This window comes from Colobus angolensis, unplaced genomic scaffold, assembly GCF_000951035.1.
Source record: "Colobus angolensis palliatus isolate OR3802 unplaced genomic scaffold, Cang.pa_1.0 Scaffold64, whole genome shotgun sequence".
Lineage (NCBI taxonomy): Eukaryota > Metazoa > Chordata > Mammalia > Primates > Cercopithecidae > Colobus > Colobus angolensis.
In genome coordinates, this window is record NW_012120043.1 from 1,512,018 (window position 1) to 1,529,399 (window position 17,382).

A 17,382-nucleotide genomic window follows, 5' to 3' on the forward strand; every position below is an offset into this window, starting at 1 on the left:
ACCGTGTTAGCCAGGATGGTCTCGATCTCCTGACCTCGTGATCCGCCCATCTCGGCCTCCCAAAGTGCTGGGATTACAGGCTTGAGCCACTGCGCGTGGCCAATTTTTGTATTTTTAGTAGAGACGGGGTTTCACCATGTTGGCCAGGCTGTTCTCAAACTCCTGACCTCAAGGGATCCACCCGCCTCGGCCTCCCAAGGTTCTGGGATTACAGGTGTGAGCCACCGCGCCCGGCCCTGGGTTATTAACCACCAGAGAAGCCTGCTCATAAATACGCCCAGTGAGTCGGCCTCCGCCTTCCCTATCATCCTGGTCACCCCATGTAGGTCCCTGTGGATTTGGACAGTGTGGGAAGAGCCCACAAAACCTGATTTCCACTAGCCACCGAGGAAGGATGTACAGACCATGACCACACTGACCAACGACCTCGCCGCCATGAAAACCCCTTCCTCAAACCAAGCCCCAGCAGGGCCCTGAATGGGTGTGGACTGCAGGGTCCCCAGCTGGTGAACTGTGGCCCTCCCAGTCCTGAGTCTGAGACTCTGAGACACAACCCCACAGTGCCTCCTGGGGATGAGACCCGCTCCCTGGCCTCCCAAAGCCACTGTCTGGTGGCTTAGCCCTGCACGGCCCCTCGCATGCAGGTGTCTGTACCCCTTCCTCTCCCACTTATTTTAGGTCAGCGCCACACCACAGGTGTCATTTCTTCACTTCTCCTTGCCCGCCAACCAGAATGTCCGCCCACAAGGGTTCTGTCTATTGGCGTGTCCCTAACACATAGTAGGTGCTCAGTAAATGCCTGCTGTTGGATGAAAGCACGGATGACGGGTGGTTCCCACTGTGACTGGGCACAGCAGTGGACCTGCTGCACCCGGGAGGGGCTGCGTTGGCTACTACAGGCTGCTGGGTTCTCAGCTAGGAGCAGGCTTCCTCATCCCAGGCCTGAGTTACCCACGCTATAAAACGCCACTATCACATTCCCCTTGATGGTTCCCGTCAGCTCCACCGTCCAGACCCTGTCCCCAACCTGTCCCCCAGTCTGGGATGGAGGAAGTATGTTCTGGCTTCCAGACACACTGCCAATCATAAGCCTTTGCTTTTTTTCTTTTTTAGAAACAGAGTTTCGCTCGTTGCCCAGGCTGGAGTAAATTGGCGCAATTTCAGCTCACCGCAACCTCCACCTCCTGGCTTTGAGCGATTCTCCTGCCTCAGCCTCCCAAGTAGCTGGGATTACAGGCACGCGCCATCATGCCTGGCTAATTTTGTATTTTTAGTAGAGACAGGGTTTCAACATGTTGGCCGGGCTGATCTCAAACTCTTGACCTCAGGTGATCCGCCCACCTTAGCCTCCCAAAGTGCTAGGATTACAGGTGTCAGCCACCACGCCCGGCTGTAGCTTTTTTTTTTTTTTCCCCAGACAGTTTCACTCTTGTTGCTGAGGCTGGAGTGCAGTGGTGCAATCCTGGCTCACTGCAACTTCCACCTCCCGGGTTGAAGTGATTCTCCTGCCTCAGCCTCCCAAATAGCTGGGATTACGGTTGCCCGCCACCACGCCTGGCTAATTTTTTGTGGTTTTAGTAGAGACGGGGTTTCTCCATGTTGGCCAGGCTGGTCTCGAACTCTTGACCTCAGGTGATTCGCCCGCCTTGGCCTCCCAGAGTGCTAGGATTACAGGCGTGAGCCACTGTGCCTAGCAGCTTTAAATTATTTGTAGAGATAGGGTCTTGCTGTGTTGCCCAGGCTGGTCTCAAATCCCCAGACTCAAACGATCCTCCCACCTTAGCCTCCCCAGTAGCTGGGACTACAGACAGGCGCCACCAGGCCCTGATAATATTTTGTTTTGTAGAGATGGGGTTTTGTTGTGTTGTCCAGGCTGGTCTTGAACTCCCAGGCTCAAGTGATTCTCCTGCCCGGGCCTCCCAAAGCTCTGGGATCACAGGCTGGGGCCACTGCGCCTGGCTAAGGCCCTGCTGCTTTTTTTTTTCTTTTTTCTTTTTGGGACAGAGTCTCACTCTGTCACCCAGGCTGGAGTGCAATGGCGCAATTTCGGCTCACTGCAACCTCTGCCTCCCGGGTTCAAGCAATTCTCCTTCCTCAGCCTCCCAAGTAGCTGGGATTAGAGGCACCCGCCACCAGGCCTGGCTAATTTTTGCATTTTTAGTAGAGACAGAGGTTTCACTATGTTGACCAGGCTGGTCTCGAACTCCTGACCTCAGGTGATCTGGCTCCCTCAGCCTCCCAAAGCGCTGGGATCACAGGCGGGAGCCACAGCACCCAGCCAGGCCTTGCTTCTTAGCAACCTACGTGGAAACACGAGACAACCCTACGGAGGCCACCCCCAGCCCGGCTTCTATGGGGGCCACCCCTATGCCGGCCAGCTGCCCACGTGGGATCAGGCACAGCTGCAGCTTTCACGTTCCTTGTTAAAAATCATAAAAAACGGCCGGGCGCGGTGGCTCAAGCCTGTAATCCCAGCACTTTGGGAGGCCGAGACGGGCGGATCACGAGGTCAGCAAATCGAGACCATCCTGGCTAACACGGTGAAACCTCGTCTCTACTAAAAATACAAAAACTAGCCGGGCGAGGTGGCGGGCGCCTGTAGTCCCAGCTACTCGGGAGGCTGAGGCAGGAGAATGGCGTGAACCCGGGAGGCGGAGCTTGCAGTGAGCTGAGATCCGGCCACTGCACTCCAGCCCGGGCGACGAGACTCCGCCTCAAAAAAAAAAAAAAGAAAAAAAAAATCATAAAAAAGAAAATAATGGCAAAGGCCGAAGATGCCGCGAGTGCTGGGCTGGGGATCGGGGCTCAGCGCCTTCTGGGTGTTTCCGTCCAAGGGATCACCACCCGGACACCCCGGTAGAGACGGGGAAACTGAGGCTTGGAGGGGCCTAGCCGCGGAGCCAGGCATGTTGGGGTTTGGCCTTGGGTCCGCTACGTCCCGTTCACGCCGGGACGCGCCGCTCCGCCTCAGTTTCCCCCTCTGTCACCGGGCACAACAAGGGACCTGGGCCGGGCCCAGTCCCCGGAAACGCGCACAAACACGGAACGCAGCGGCGCGGGGATGGGCCGAGGCGGGAGCGCGGATGGGGCCGCGGGGCGACGTCCTCACCAGTTCTTGACCAGCTGCCGGTAGCGTGGGCCCAGGAACCGGGTCACCATCGCGGCGGAGTTGCACCCTCAGGGTGACCCTGTGCGCCTGACCCGGCCACACTGCGCAGGCGCGACCGCGGCGCGCACGCGCGCGGGAAAGGCCGGGGGAGGGGGGGGGGAATCCGCCGCTGTGCGCGCAGACCCGGAAGCCGCTTACAGTAACTTCCGGCGAGGGTGGGACGACCAGGGAGAGGTGGCCCGGAGTGGGCGGGGTTAGGGCGGGGCTTTTTGGCCACGTGGTCTGGCGGCTGGTTTTGCTTCTGGGTTCCGCGGGGCTACCTGCCATTGATTTTATGCGCCTAGCATGTTCCAGCGGGGTAGGGTCTTGCCCAGAGTCACACAGAAGGGAAGAGCTGGGTCTGGAGCCCACTTTTGGAGGCGTCAGGCGTTGTTCCTGATTCGCTGTAGGACTTTGGCCGAGCGGCAGTGCTTCCCTGAGCCTCAAAGTTGCTGGTTGCTTGGAGGCTCTGTCGGAAATCACTTTGCAGCTTTTCGTTTGCGAGCCTGGGTGATTCCTCATTCAGGCAGCAGAGGGAGGCCTGGCTCCTTGCACGGTGAACGTCTCTGGATGGTCTCAGCTGATGACAGGCAGGTCCTTCAGCCTCCTCCTTTCCGCCGCACCAGGCTCGCTTGGGCTCGCCTTTCTCCAGTCCCTGCTTCCTCTGCTCTGCCACAACCCGGCGCAGCACCGTACATGTTCACTCAGCTTCCAGCCTCCCCATGCACACCGGGCCGGTGTGGGCAGAAGGAAGAGGGGCACATTCCCAGACACCGCCATGGTACTTTTCTGTCTTTTCCCCCATTGTCAAGAGTCGCCTCCCTCAGGAAGCCCTCCTGGACTGCCTGACCCCCAGGCACCTTTACAGCATGAAAGGAAAGGCCATAACCTAGACGGGGAACTGGGCGTGATTTGTCTCTGGGGCGCCAGCCTCATTTGCAGGCCTCGTGATAAGGAATGGACACCATGGGTTCGTCTGCCCAGCCTGGCCTGTCTGCTGGGGTCGGCCCTCGGTACTCTCCAAGCCTGCAGCTCTCTCGGGGGCTGCGGGTGCTAACCCATCCCTATCCCTGGTCAAGGACTCAGGGTGGGAGCCGGAAATAGGTTTTGGACACCACAGTCTGGGCAGTTTCTTTTTTCTTTTTTTTTTGAGACGGAGTCTCGCTCTGTCATCCAGGCTGGAGTGCAGTGAGGCGATCTCGACCCACTGCAACGTCCACCTCCCGGATTCGAGCGATTCTCCTGCCTCAGCCTCCCAAGTAGCTGGGACTACAGGCACGTGCTACCATGCCCAGCTAGTTTTAGTATTTTTGTAGAGACGGGGTTTCTCCATGTTGGCTAGACTGGTTTTGAACTCCTGACCTCAAGTGATCCACCCACTTCAGCCTCCCAAAGTGCTGGCATTACAGGCGTGAGCCACCAGGCCCAGCCCTGGGCGTTGTTTGTAGAACTTTCCAGTTGCCTTTGGGTTTTTGAGCTTGGGATCAGAGAACACCTGAATAAGACTCTTCCCATTAGTGGAAACTTTAAAAAGTGGGATGCAGGGTCTGACATAAAGACTATTAAGAGAAAGGACAGGAACACAAGGGCTGCTGGAATGTCAGTTTCCAGATGCCACAGTTTAGTAAGAGTTCACCAGGGATCGGGTGCAGTGGCTCACGCCTGTAATCCCAGCACTTTGGGAGGTCCAGGCGGGTGGATCACCTGAGATTAGGAGTTCGAGACCAGCCTGACCAACATGGAGAAACCCCATCTCTGTTAAAAATACAAAATTAGCCAGACATGGTGACGGATGCCTGTAATTCCAGCTACTCGGAAGGCTGAGGCAGGAGAATGGCTTGAAAACCTGGGAGGCGGAGGTTGCGGTGGTGAGCTGAGATCACAACATTGCACTCCAGCCTGGGAAACAAGAGTGAAACTGCATGTCAAAAAAAAAAAAAAAAGTTTACCAGAGAATGAGAGTGATATAAACAAGAGCTGGGAGGTGGAGAGAGATTTGTAATGATGCCTGGATCCAGCTGTGCCTGAAGCCATTCAACATGACATAGAACTTCCTTTTTGTTTCTTGAGCCAGTTTTTGTTATTTTGTTGCACCATCTGGATGCCCCCTCCACGTTTTTTTGAGACAGGGTCTGGTGTGGCTCTCTTGCCCAGGCTGGAGTGCAGTGGTGCAATCACAGTTCACTGCCACTGCAAGCTCCTGGTCTCAAGTGATCCCCCCACCTCAGCCTCCTAAGTAGCTGGGACTACAAGTGTGTGTCACCAGGCACAACCAATTTAATTTTAATTTTTTGAGACAGTCTTGCTCTCTCGCCCAGGGTAGAACGCAGTGGTGCAATCTCGGCTCTCTGCAATCCCCGCCTCCTGGGTTCAAGCTATTCTCCTGCCTCAGTCTCCCAAGTAGCTGGGATTACGGGTATGCATCACCATGCCCAGCTAATTTTTGTATTTTTAGTAGAGACAGGGTTTCACCATGTTGGCCAGGCTGGTCTCAAACTCCTGACCTCAAGTGATCCACCCGCCTCAGCCTCCCAAAGTGGTGGGATGACAGGTGTGAGCCACCGCGCCTGGCCAAAGCATATTTTAAAAGTTGTTTTCCAGCATGAATGTAGAAGCGAGCTGGGTGCCGAGTGGTGGACAGGGCTCCCTCAGCACCTTCTGTCAACTCCTGGCCACTCTCTTCGCCTTAAAAAAAAAAAAAGACATCGGCCGGGCACGGTGGCTCAAGCCTGTAATCCCAGCACTTTGGGAGGCCGAGGCGGGCGGATCACGAGGTCAGGAGATCGAGACCATCTTGGCTAACACGGTGAAACCCCGTCTCTACTAAAAATACAAAAAATCAGCCGGGCATGGTGGCGGGTGCCTGTAGTCCCAGCTACTCGGAGGCTGAGGTGGGAGAATGGCACGAACCCGGGAGGCAGAGCTTGCAGTGAGCCGAGATCGCGCCACTGCACTCCAGCCTGGGCGACACAGCCAGACTCCGTCTCAAAAAAAAAAAAAAAAATAGACATGGGGTCTCACTATGTTGCCCAGGCTGGACTGGAACTCCTGGCCTCAGACGATCCTCACACCTCAGCCACCTGAAGTGCTGGAATGACAGGCATGAGTCACTGTGCTCACCTTTCTCCCTAAGGCACTTGTGCACCAAAGGGCTCTCTCCTGGGGGCCACCCCCCTCACGTGGCCAGGAAGGCACTCCTTCCACACCAACCCCATGGGGAGCAGGGCAGTCCAGCTGTGTCCTCGGAGAGGTGGAACAGGGAAGCCTCTGGGCACAGCAGCAGATGCCGGTGGGCACTTTAGGATGAGCAGCGCCCCGACGGGTCCTGCCACACCTCTTCCCCCCAGAGAGCCTTGTCCACAGGTTCCGTGGGTGTCCGGTTGTGGAGGAAGTCACGAATGCCCCACTAAGGAGTGCGGAGTTGATGCTGCCTGCAACAGGGGGCCGTGGAAGGTTTCAGAGGGGCAGTGACAAGGCTCAGACTTCGGGAGCAGGAAGGGGCAGTGAAGCGGGTTCCAACAGCCCAGGGGGACGTTGGGAGATCGGGAGCCCTCAGGCTGGGAGGACCACAGGTCCTGGGTGGTTCCTATGCGCCCAAGTGCAGCCCCCAGGGAGTTGCTTTTCTCCAGAAGCCAATCCTGCTTCCAGGTGGCCTGGAGCCCTGGGTACAGGTGCAGGTTCCCAGCTGCCCTGGGAGCTGTGGGCCCCTCAGAGTGAGGAGTGACTTCGAGGAGGCCCAGTGCACAGGGCAGACCGCGGTCCTTGCTGCACCCACCAAGGTGAACGTCAGGGGCCGAGAGTTTAGGGCAAGACCTCTGACCCTGCCCCCTACTTCCCTTCCTAAACATGTGACACCAGAAAGAATCCAGGGACTGCAGAGCATCATTATAAAATGTCACATTTATTGCTACAGTGCTGTTATATACAGGACAGGTCTCTGAATCCACTTTAAAGAGGATCGTTTAAAAGTCCCAATAATCCAGCCAGCTGTGTTGACACGTATAAAATTATTTTCTTTAAAAAAATTTTCTTGAAAACCATCTTGAGGCACTCAGAGCACACCCCCCACCCCCCCATAATTGTGGTTCCCCAGAACTGCTGTTTCTTCCTCCTGGCGCTGGGTGAATCTCGTTTAAATTCTACGCAGAACGCACAGTTCCAGAGGCTACGGGGCCACTGCCCACCCAGACCTAGGGGCAGGGCCAGGATCAAAACAAGAGGGAGACAGAGGCAGGTTCCCTAAGAGACCAAATCCCCAGGGCGCAGGGGAAACCTTACCCAGAGAAGGGAGAGTGGCAGAGAGCCCCTCCCCTCCACCTGGCCTGGACTAGGGACAGATCCCAGGCCTTGAGCTGGCCTTGCGGTTTCCCTTGAATCTGCCATGGGGCCCAGGCTCCCCAGCAAGTCTGGGGAGGGGAGTCAGACAGTCCAGGCTCTCCTGGGGGTCATGGTGGGAGTCTCAGGGGTAGCACAGGGGCAGACGCCTGACCTGCTGCCGGGGTGAGCACAGCCAGCCCGGGGGTCCGCAAGGCCTCAATGCAGGGAGGGGCATGAAGAGCACATGAAGGTGCCCAGCTGGCCCGGCCCACACCTGGGTGCCACAGTGGCCATCACCCTAGTTGGTGTGGAAGTGAACGGAATCTCAGGGCAGGAGACTTGCAGTTTTAAACCTAGTCCCCAGACAGCTGGGAAGAGCTGGTTACCCTCATGGCAAGAGACCAGAAAAGGGGACCTGGAAAGAGGCCTGGGTGCTGGGACACAGGACACAGATGGGCCCGAGGGGCCACCCTGCTGGTTCTGCACCCTGCTGGTTCTGCACCCTGCTGGTTCTGCAGCCGGGTTGCGCAGCCCAAGGCCTTCGTGGGGCTCAGACCAGCACAGTCTCCTGGCTCCAGCCACCCTTGCCCTTGGGCCCCACAGAGGGAGGGCAACAGGTACGGCCCCAGGCCCAGGGATGCTCCCCAGCGTTGCGGGAGACCGGCCAGGGCCCTGGCATCCTGTCTACATCACAATGGCCCTCTGGTGTAATGGGGACATGCTGGGGTTGGGGGGGGGGGCCTGTGCTGGCTCCTGAGCCGCGTCCCCTCAGTCAGAGTTCAGAGCACGAGCCTGGGTCCCTGGGGCAAAGGAGTGAAGGACAGGGTGTCCAGGAGGGTCCCCAGCACCCGGCTCCAGGGTGTGGTCCCCACGCCAGGAGTCACTGGTCCCAACAAAATGCCCCGTTTCAGAGAAGTGTGCAGGTTCCAAGGGAGAGCAGCTTATGGGGGCCTGGGGAGGGCTTCGTGTGGAGTAGCCCTGGGGGCCAGAGCTGCTTGGCAGAGTCACCTGGGAGGGTCAGAGCCACCTTGCTGACGTCCCTTCCCCCAAGCCCAGGTCAGCCCCCTTCCTGAGGGGAGAGGATGCGGCAGGGAAGCCCCAAGGCGCCTTCATCAGGGAACGCCCGCGCATCGCTTTCCACGTGACAAAACCAAGAGGAGAACCCCCAACATCAAAAAAACAAAAGACCCGCCGCCTGTCCCGTCTGTGTGCGGTGGCCTCCGGTGGGGCGGGGGGGCTCAGGTTTACACGGGGTCTTTTTAATACGTTTAATCATCTGGTGGATCAGGAAATGCAATGCTCAGTCTAGAAACAGCAGCAGAAATAGCGAGAGACACGGGACTTTTATACAAAAAAATTTGCTTACAAAACATATGCAAAAAAAAGCTTAAAAAAAACCAGAGACCAAAGGCAGCATCCTTGCTAATTTTCATCTACATTAAGGAAAAAAAAAAAAAAAAATCTTATAACTAATGTTCTTTTTATTTTCCTTAAAAAAAAAATATTAGGCTTAGGCACGATTTGCTGGTGGCTTTTGAAGCATAAGCCGGGTCTCCACAGCAGCCCCTCGAGTGACATGTTTCCATTTCTCCACTTTTTATAGTTAAGGCATTTTTTTTCTTTTCTGACAAAGTGTGTGTTTTGTTGCTCGCTGTCAGGTTTTGTTTACTGGAAAAAACAAAAAAACAAAAAAACAAGGTCCTGTCAGCCCAGGCAACAGGGCCAAGACGCAGTTTCAGGATCCACAGGGCAAGTCACAGGGTGACACGGTGGCTGAGATTCGGGGACGGGGGGAGCGAGGCCACGGAGGGGTGGGCCAGGGTCCCAGGGAGCTCCTGGACCCAGCGTCACCTTGGTCGCCCCCATCACTCCGAACCTCGTCAGGTTGGTGTTGGCTCGATGCTGACAGCAGGTGTGTGAGGTGCGGACGTGGACGAAGGCTGGGGTCTCGAGTGGCTGTTCTGGGCCCGGCGCACAGGGCTGAGAGTGGGTGGCTCGTCCCACGGAGGCATACCTTTCACATGTGCCCGGCGGGGTTGTGGGCCTCGCTCAGGCCTGGGTGGGCGGCTGACAGCACCATCTGGGGGTCTCCGACCACGCCCGACACCTTTTCCTCTTCTCGCCGCTTCAAACAGGCTGCTTTGGGATTCAGGTTCCGCTCTGGGGGGAGGGGGAGAGCTCTGTGGGAGACGGCCCCGGGAGGAGGAAGAGGTGAGGTGGGAGTGGGGGGTCGGATGTCGGGGAGGACGGGGTGGGGGCAGGGCTCCACGTGTGGCCTCCTGCATTTCCGACTCTCACCTCCTTCCTTGAGAAGGCTGGGGAGATGGCGGGGGGTTGTAAAGAAGAGAGTGGGATCAGACGGTGTCTGTGGAACGTCACTGGGTCTGAATCCAGTCACAAAGAGAGACAGGGACAGAGGCCGGGGCCGGCAAGCACAGGAGGACCCCGGCATCTGCTCCTGGGTGTGGGGAGGGGAGAGGGTGCCGGGGCCGCCCTGGCCGGGGAGCCTACCTCGCACCTGCTGCTCCAGCCCCAGGATGACCTGCACGGCCTGCTGCAGGATGAGCAGCTTGGTCTGCGCTTTGTCCGACTTGAGGTGCATCTGGCACATGCGCCCCAGCTCCCGGAAGGCCTCGTTAATATCCCGCACGCGCACCCGCTCCCGCGCGTTATTGGCCATGCGCCTCTCCCGGTCCCTCAGGTCTTTCTCCTCCAGGGACAGCACCTCCTCCGTACTGCTGGGTCACAGCACCGAGGCCTCTGTTAGTGACGGGCCAGGGCTGGGTGGGAGGGCGGGGCTGGGTTGTGGAGGGGGTATCCAGCTACTTGTGTTTGTGCTGGTGTGGGCAGCAGTGCGGGTACACGGCTGGTGTTGGTGTGGGCACAGCAGTGCGGGTACATGGCTGGTGTTGGTATGGGCAGCAGTGCGGGTACACGGCTGGTGGTGGTGTGGGCAGCAGTGAAGGTTCACATGCTGCTGTGTGTTGTCACATGCATGAAAATGTGCTCCTCTGTGTGCGTGGGGAATGTGCACCCTGGAATGCAGCAGAGCCCCACGGCGGGCGCCTGTGTGTGTGCGCGACTGGCTGCCCAGGTGCAAGTGCCCTGAGACTCAGCTCTAGGGGAGGCTGTGGATGTGGTCACACCCAGGAAGAGCCAAGGTCTGACTGTTCCCAGACATTTCTGTGGAGGGAGGTGGGGCCCTGCTTCCCCCTCTGGGCCCGCACTGGGTAACTGCTTCTCCCTTGACCCTGCTCACTCTGTGGGCCCCAGGGCAGGGCTAGGGGTGGGGGTGGGGCACAGGGGAGGCCCAGTGTGCCTGCTCCTCTCTCTGTTCTTCCCTCCCAAGATGATGACTTTCCCCATTCAGAGCAGCCGCTTGCGGGGTGATGGACAGCAAGGCCCGGCCAGACCCACAGTGGACAGAGTGGGCCTTGAAGACACAGGCCCAGCACACAAAGGCCTGGGCCACTCCAAAAACCGCAACTAGGGAGTCCAGGACTCAGAGTCAGGGCTCATATGGAGCACACCAGCTCCCGTCCCCCAAGACCCCCACACCCTGAGGGGGAGCCTCAGAAATGCACCCACCCCCTACAGTGACCTGCGGCTGCCCCAAGATGAGGCCTCCCTGTCGCACCTGACCCTGGCTGGGAACACTGGCCCCCGAGGCCTCCAGGAACCCTGCTGTCACTGCCACTGTGAATGGTCACAGCGGCAGTTCTGAGGTTCCAAGCACCTGCTCTGTGCCAGGCCCAAGGCTGAGCCCCCTCTACCGCCGAGCAGCATGCAGCCGGCGAGCGGGGCCTCCACGCTGCATGGCCCTGCACGGGGGACCTAGCTCTGTTCTCTGGCTCTGTTCCCCGGCTTCCTGCTCAGTAGAAGGGATGCCAGTCCCCATCAAGGCACCCACTGCTGCGGGTTGTGGTGAAGATGAAATGGGCAAAGGCCTGGCCCAGTGCCCAGCATGCCTGGTGCCCTGTCTTAGGCTCTAGGGGGCTGCCTCACCCACCTGTCTGCCCACTCTGCCTCTGGGGCCTGAGGAGATCCCTCCAGGTGGCGGGGGCGGTCCCTGGAGCCCAGGACAAGCGCACAGACCAAACTGACAGGACCGGGGCTGCGTGCTCCCGGGTCTGGTTTCTTCCCGCAAGCCCTGATGGGGGCTTTGGGGGAGGAAACGCCCTGAGGCTGCAGCCCAGCCGCTCCCGGTGCTCGGGCAGCAAGTGCGAGGTGAGGAGGGGCTGCCACGGGAAGCAAAGGGATGGATGGGCGGGATGGAGGGGAGAGCGGAAGGCAGAGAGCAGAGAGGCGGGCTTGGGGGGCGCGAGGCGTGCCACACATGGCTGCGGAGACTCAAAAACCTTAGAGCTGAGGGGACAGTGGGTGGGCCGGGCCGGGGCTCTGGCTCCGGTCCCAGCAACAGTGCTGCAGGAGAGAAAGGGTTAACGGGGTGCAGGCGAGGAGAGGAAGGAGTTAAGGAAGCAGTCACCAGCAGCGGGGAAGGAGTCAGCTCACATCGGGGGGTGGGGGCAGGGTCTGTCTGTATCCTTCATCCCCCTGGCCCTGGGAAATGGGGTGATTAACACCCACCTTCAGATTGAGAAACTGAGTCAGAGGCAGGGGACGGGCTCATGTGGCCTTGCGCGGCATCTGCTCGAGGGGAAGGGGCCAGGGTGGTTTGCACACCAGCGCCTGTCTCTGGGCTCGAGGGACACTGGCCTCTGAGAGCTGGGTTCTGGGCTTCCCACGAAAGAAGGACAGGGGCGGGTGGGAGCCCTTGGAGCCGGGAGATGCAGTTCTGAGCCACAGAGCCCAGGCCTGCAGGGTTAAGGGTCTAGAAAGAGCCCAGTCCTCCCACGGTGGAGGAGATGCTGAGGCAGACACGGAGAAGGGCCAGCAGTCAGGAGGGGACAGTCATGGCGGTGCAGTCAGGGGGGTGAAGGGCACAGTCACTGCAAGGAGGCAACTGCTGCAGAGGGAGGGCTGGCTCCAGGAAGGCGGGCAGGGAAGGAGAGCGAGGGCAGGAACACGAGGGAGGGTGGCGCTGCGGGGACGCTGGTGGCCCGCGCCCCCACTGACCTCGCACTTGCTGCTCCAAGTTCAGGATGACCGAGACGGCCTGGTGCAGGATGAGCAGTTTGGTCTGGGGCTTCTCGCTGTTGAGGTGCAGCTGGCACATGCGCCCCAGCTCCTTAAAGGCCTCGTTGATGTCACGGACCCGCAGCCGCTCCCGGGCATTATTGGCCACCCGGCGCTCCTTCTCCCGCTCGGCCTTCTGCTCTGGGGGGAGAAGGTCGTCCTCGTCCTCGTCTGGGCTATGGGGGAGGGCGCCGGGAGGGGGCCAGAGGGAGACAGTGAGGTTGGGGGACGAGCGTGGGGCCCGCCGACGGCCTCCCGGTGTGGGTGCAGTGTGTGTGTGGCCTGTGCACATGTGCTTCCTGATGGGGTGGGGGTGGGGAGAGCCGAGGTGAGGGCTGGCACCTGGTCCGGGCCCGGGGGGCCTTCAGCTCCTTCTTCTCCTCCTCGGAGTGGTCAGCCGCTGACGTGTTCTCCTCATCCTCCTTCTCCTCCCGCTTGATCTCGCCGGCGGCCGCCGTGGCACCCGCTCGCCCTAGCCCTGCAACAGGCCTGGGGTCAGGGGCCTGCATCGGCCTCCAGGGCCAACTGACATATCTCTCTGTGCTCCTGTGGTGAGGGGCTTGGGCTTTCCTGGAAAAACCAGGTATTTACCAAAAATAAAAACAAAAAACCAACAACCAGAACTGGATCCCTACCTCATGCCATGTGTAGCTACCAATGCCAGACAGATTAAGGACCAGAAGGTGAAAAGGAAAGAGTTTTACCACCTTTGGAACAGTGTGCAGAAATTCTGCAGCAACTCAGGGGCAGGAATCTCCTAAAATGCTAAAAGAATGCTCTTGTTTTTTGGGGAAGGAAATTGTTTCAATCATTGATTTAAAAATATGCAACACTTCAGCCAGGCATGGTGGCTCACACCTATAATCCCAGCACTTTGGGAGGCCAAGGTGGGTGGATCACGAGGTCAGGAGATCAAGAACATCCTGGCTAACATGGTGAAACCCGGTCTCTCCTAAAAATACAAAAAATTGGCCGGGCGCGGTGGCTCAAGCCTGTAATCCCAGCACTTTGGGAGGCTGAGATGGGCGGATCACGAGGTCAGGAGATCGAGACCATCCTGGCTAACATGGTGAAACCCCGTCTCTACTAAAAAATACAAAACCTAGCAGGGGGGCGAGGTGGCGGGCGCCTGTAGTCCCAGCTACTCGGGAGGCTGAGACAGGAGAACGGCGTAACCCCGGGAGGCGGAGCTTGCAGTGAGCTGAGATCCGGCCACTGCACTCCAGCCTGGGCGACAGAGCGAGACTCCGTCTCAAAAAAAAAAAACAAAAAAAAACACAAAAAATTAGCCGGGTGTGGTGGCAGGTACCTGTAATCCCAGCTACTTGGGAGGTTGAGGCAGGAGAATCACTTGAACCCAGGAGGTGGAGGTTGCAGTGAGCCAAGATTGCACCATTGTACTCCAGCCTGGGTGATAGAGCAAGACTCCGTCTCAAAAAAAAAAAAAATCTGCAACACTTCAGGAATTTCCACGTCATCTTTTGCAGATGCTATGCTAATATCTGTCATTCTCATTTTAGTCCAAGAGCTGTCCAAGCAAGTGCTCAAAGAGCTGCTTTTAAAAGAACACAACAGGCTGGTCACACTGGCTCGCTCATGCCTGTAATCCCAGACTTTGGGAGGCTGAGGTGGGAGGATCACTTGAGGCCAAGGCGTCATGGCTACAGTGAGCTGTGATCACGCCCCTGCACTCTGTGTGATAGGATGAGACCCTGTCTCATAACAAAAAAAAAAAAGAAAAAACAAAAATCAATAAGCTTAACTTTTATCAAAGTTGAGAGTTCCTGATCAGCAAAGATACCAGGCAAAAAAAAGCATTTGCCAAAGAATAGAAGACACCCACCACAGATGCAGCCAACAAGGAGGTGATCTCCCACACATATAAAAAAACTCTGACAAATCAATGGGAAAGGACAGAAAGAAAGGAGCTCAGTAGAAAAATAAGTGAGGTATTCAAACAGGCATCTCATAGACAACAAAACCACATGCCCATAAACACGTGGAAGTCCGCTTCAGCACATCAAGACATTAAGGAAATGCAAATTAGGGCTGCGATGCGCTACCCTTTCATACCCAGTCAGCTAGCAAAGTTGAGAGACCTGCACATTCAAAATTTTGTCTGTGGGAGGGCAAGTTGGCTGCTTTGGAAAATAATTCATCAGCCTTTCCTCTGAACTGACAACAGGTGTATCACCCCCTTGATGAGCAGGTTGGCAGGAAAGCATGATGTTGGGATGGCCTAGTGCCCCATGCCCGGGCCAGGGCCAATGGTGCACTCAAAATGGGACCCCAGCCGCTTGCACCACACACATACCCCATACACAACATGAGCCAGCAAACCATGTTTGGGGTGTAAAGAACATGCTAGTGGGACGCTGTGTTTGTGAAGCTCAAAAACAATAAAAGCAAAACATGTGGCTTAAGGGCACACAGCTACCCCAAACGAATATGGCCACTCTGCGTTCAGCAGGACCTGGGCTACCCCCAAAACCCAGGATCGGGGAGTCCAGGAATGAGAGTCAGGGCGCACACGGAGCAAACCAGCTCCCATCCCCCGAGACCCCCGTACCCTGAGGAGGAACCTCAGAAATGCGCCCAACCCCTACGGTGAACTCTGGTGCAACTGGCCAACGCCAGCCACCAGGACCAGCCCAGGCCTCAATACACGAAGTGAAGGACAGGAAGGAACCAGAGGGGAACCTGCGGGCAAAAGACTAAGCTTGGGGCCACCCCTGGAAGCTGCCGACCTGTGGGTCCGGACCCTTCTCTGGGACGGGGTCGTCCCGGGCACTGCAGGGTGGTAAGCAGCATCCCTGGTCCCCACCCGCTCCATGCCAGGAGCCCCCCTCAGCTCTGACAACTGCAGTTGTCGCCAGGCATCACTCAGTGTCCCCTGGGGGCAGAGCTGCTGGGGTGAGATGCCCTGGCCTAGGGGTGATAAAATCAAGGTACTTGGAAAGGCTGACTGGAAGACAGGCAGGATTCCAGGGGTGGTGGAGGGGACGGGGCCAGGACCGGGCCCACAATGACCCCGCCTTCTCCTCGGCCTCTCATGGGTGTCTGAGACGCTCAAGAATCCCCAGGCCCAGGTCCAGATTTGTCCCCAACCCGTTCCTTTGTCCCCTTCCTTATACGGGGTTCCCAGCCCCAGTGTCACCCACAGCTCGGGCCAGAAATCCCAGAGCCACCCTGCCTTCTCTCACCCTCAAGTTGGGTCCGTCACAAATCCTGTGGGCCCCGCCTTCCGGAGATGCAGGGACCACCCGCTGCTCACCCCTCCAAGGCCCCTGGACCAGCCCTATGGCCTCTGCCCTGGTCTCCGGGTGCCACTCATGGTCTGTCCTCCAAGCAGCCACCAGAGGGTGTCTGTGAGCACCTGGGTCAGGTCCCATCCCTCCTCTGCCCGCAGCTCTCCATGGCTGCCACCTCTCTCACGGTGAAATCCCAAGTCCTCCCTGCAGCCCGTAGGGCCCTGCATCCCTGCATGACCTGACCTGCCCTCCTCTCCCTGCCCTCTCTCCCCCTCCTCTGCCCGCTCTAACCCCATGGGTTTCCTGGCTGTTCCTCCCGGGTGGGTCCATCGCCAGGGCCTCCGCCTGAAACCCTCCTCCTCCAGCTACTTGCCTACTCTCACCTCCTCTCAGACGCTGCCCAGACATCACCTTGTTGCCTCCAGGGCCACCATCTTCAAAGCCATACAAAACCCCCAACCCACTCCGGCCACTTCGTTCATTCTCCCTGGCACCTGTGCTGTACAGCAAGCTCCTAGTCTGTCTCCCCCGAGGCAGGGTCATCCTGCTGCACCCCTTGCCCCCCCTTCCCCAGTGCCAAACGCTGGCAGGCACATGGCACGTGGGAGCAGGTGGATGAAGAGGGAGCCCGGAGCCGTCCACCTCACACACCCAGGGCCAACGCTGGCCCCGCTGGTCTTGCCCACCCTCCTGAAATTGCTGACTGGGGCGCCTGTGTCACCAGGTACCCCCACGGTGACCGCACACCTGCCCTGGGTTCCCACCCTGATTCCCACCATGGGAGTGCCTCAGTTTCCCCAACTGGAACCAGAGATCGGACAGTCCCAAGCTCAAGGGCTTACCACTGTAGGAGTCGGGAGGCCGAGAGAGGTCGGGGAGGGCGCCTGGCTGGCTGGGGAGGGCTGTGTGGTTGTGCATGAGGCTGGTGCTGCCTGCAAGGCCATCCTCGGGGTGTCCGCCTCCAACCTGCAGGCATGGGAGAGAGGCGCGTCAGGAGGAGCCGGGTCCCTGCCCACTGCCCAGCCCCACCCTCGCCCGGCGCTCACCAGGCCTGCATGCCGCCCGCCCAGTGACATGGGGCCGGCGAAACCCGAGGCCAGCGCCCCGTGGCCAGGTAGCAGCGTGTGCATGTCGCCAGCTGTGCCCACGGCGTGGCTGCGGAGCACGTGGATGGCCTCGTCCAGGTGGTCTTCTATCTTACTCTGCTGCAGGGTGAGGGATGGGTGGTGAGGGGCCTGGGCCGCGGGACCCCACAGGACCCCATTCGTGTCCCTTCCGCATGCAGGTGGCCGGTGGTCCTGTTTCCCCTTCCCCAAGAAGCTGTGTTTTGGACCAGCTCAAAACATGTGTGCCTTGGTGGCCACGAGGCCTCAATAGCAGCTTGGGGCTTATTTACGAGAAATTAACTAAAAGGTTTCTCCTTCTCAAGGGGCATCTGTCCTGCAAATTCTGCCAGGGAAAGGTGGGGCGGGGTGGGGCGGGGCGGGTGCTCACCAGGCCGTGGAGACCCCCGTCGTAGCTGGGCGATAA

General features: G+C 58.5%; 2 protein-coding genes across 5 annotated transcripts in view; both read right to left on the reverse strand.

Annotated features, from left to right (window-relative positions):
- Positions 1-3,212, reverse strand: part of LOC105527626 (cytochrome b-c1 complex subunit 10) — a 6,269-nt gene extending 3,057 nt beyond the window's left edge. Inside the window, exon 1 of the mRNA XM_011964031.1 lies at positions 3,110-3,212. Within this exon, the coding sequence (XP_011819421.1) occupies positions 3,110-3,159 (50 nt within the window). The 5' untranslated portion in view covers positions 3,160-3,212. The remainder of the gene's footprint in view (positions 1-3,109) is intronic.
- A 3,817-nt stretch (positions 3,213-7,029) lies between these two features.
- Positions 7,030-17,382, reverse strand: part of TCF3 (transcription factor 3) — a 43,711-nt gene continuing 33,358 nt past the window's right edge. Inside the window, exons 14-19 of one of the 4 annotated variants that reach the window (XM_011964035.1) lie at positions 16,899-17,057; positions 16,695-16,818; positions 12,944-13,079; positions 9,977-10,203; positions 9,480-9,625; positions 7,030-9,133 (exon numbers count right to left, since the gene is read on the reverse strand). In XM_011964035.1, coding sequence (XP_011819425.1) covers positions 9,483-9,625; positions 9,977-10,203; positions 12,944-13,079; positions 16,695-16,818; positions 16,899-17,057 — 789 coding nt within the window. In that variant the 3' untranslated portion in view covers positions 7,030-9,133; positions 9,480-9,482. Of the gene's footprint in view, positions 9,626-9,976; positions 10,204-12,541; positions 12,778-12,943; positions 13,080-16,694; positions 16,819-16,898; positions 17,058-17,382 lie in introns of all 4 variants that reach the window. The other 3 variants (XM_011964034.1, XM_011964036.1, XM_011964033.1) reach the window with 3 other exon arrangements.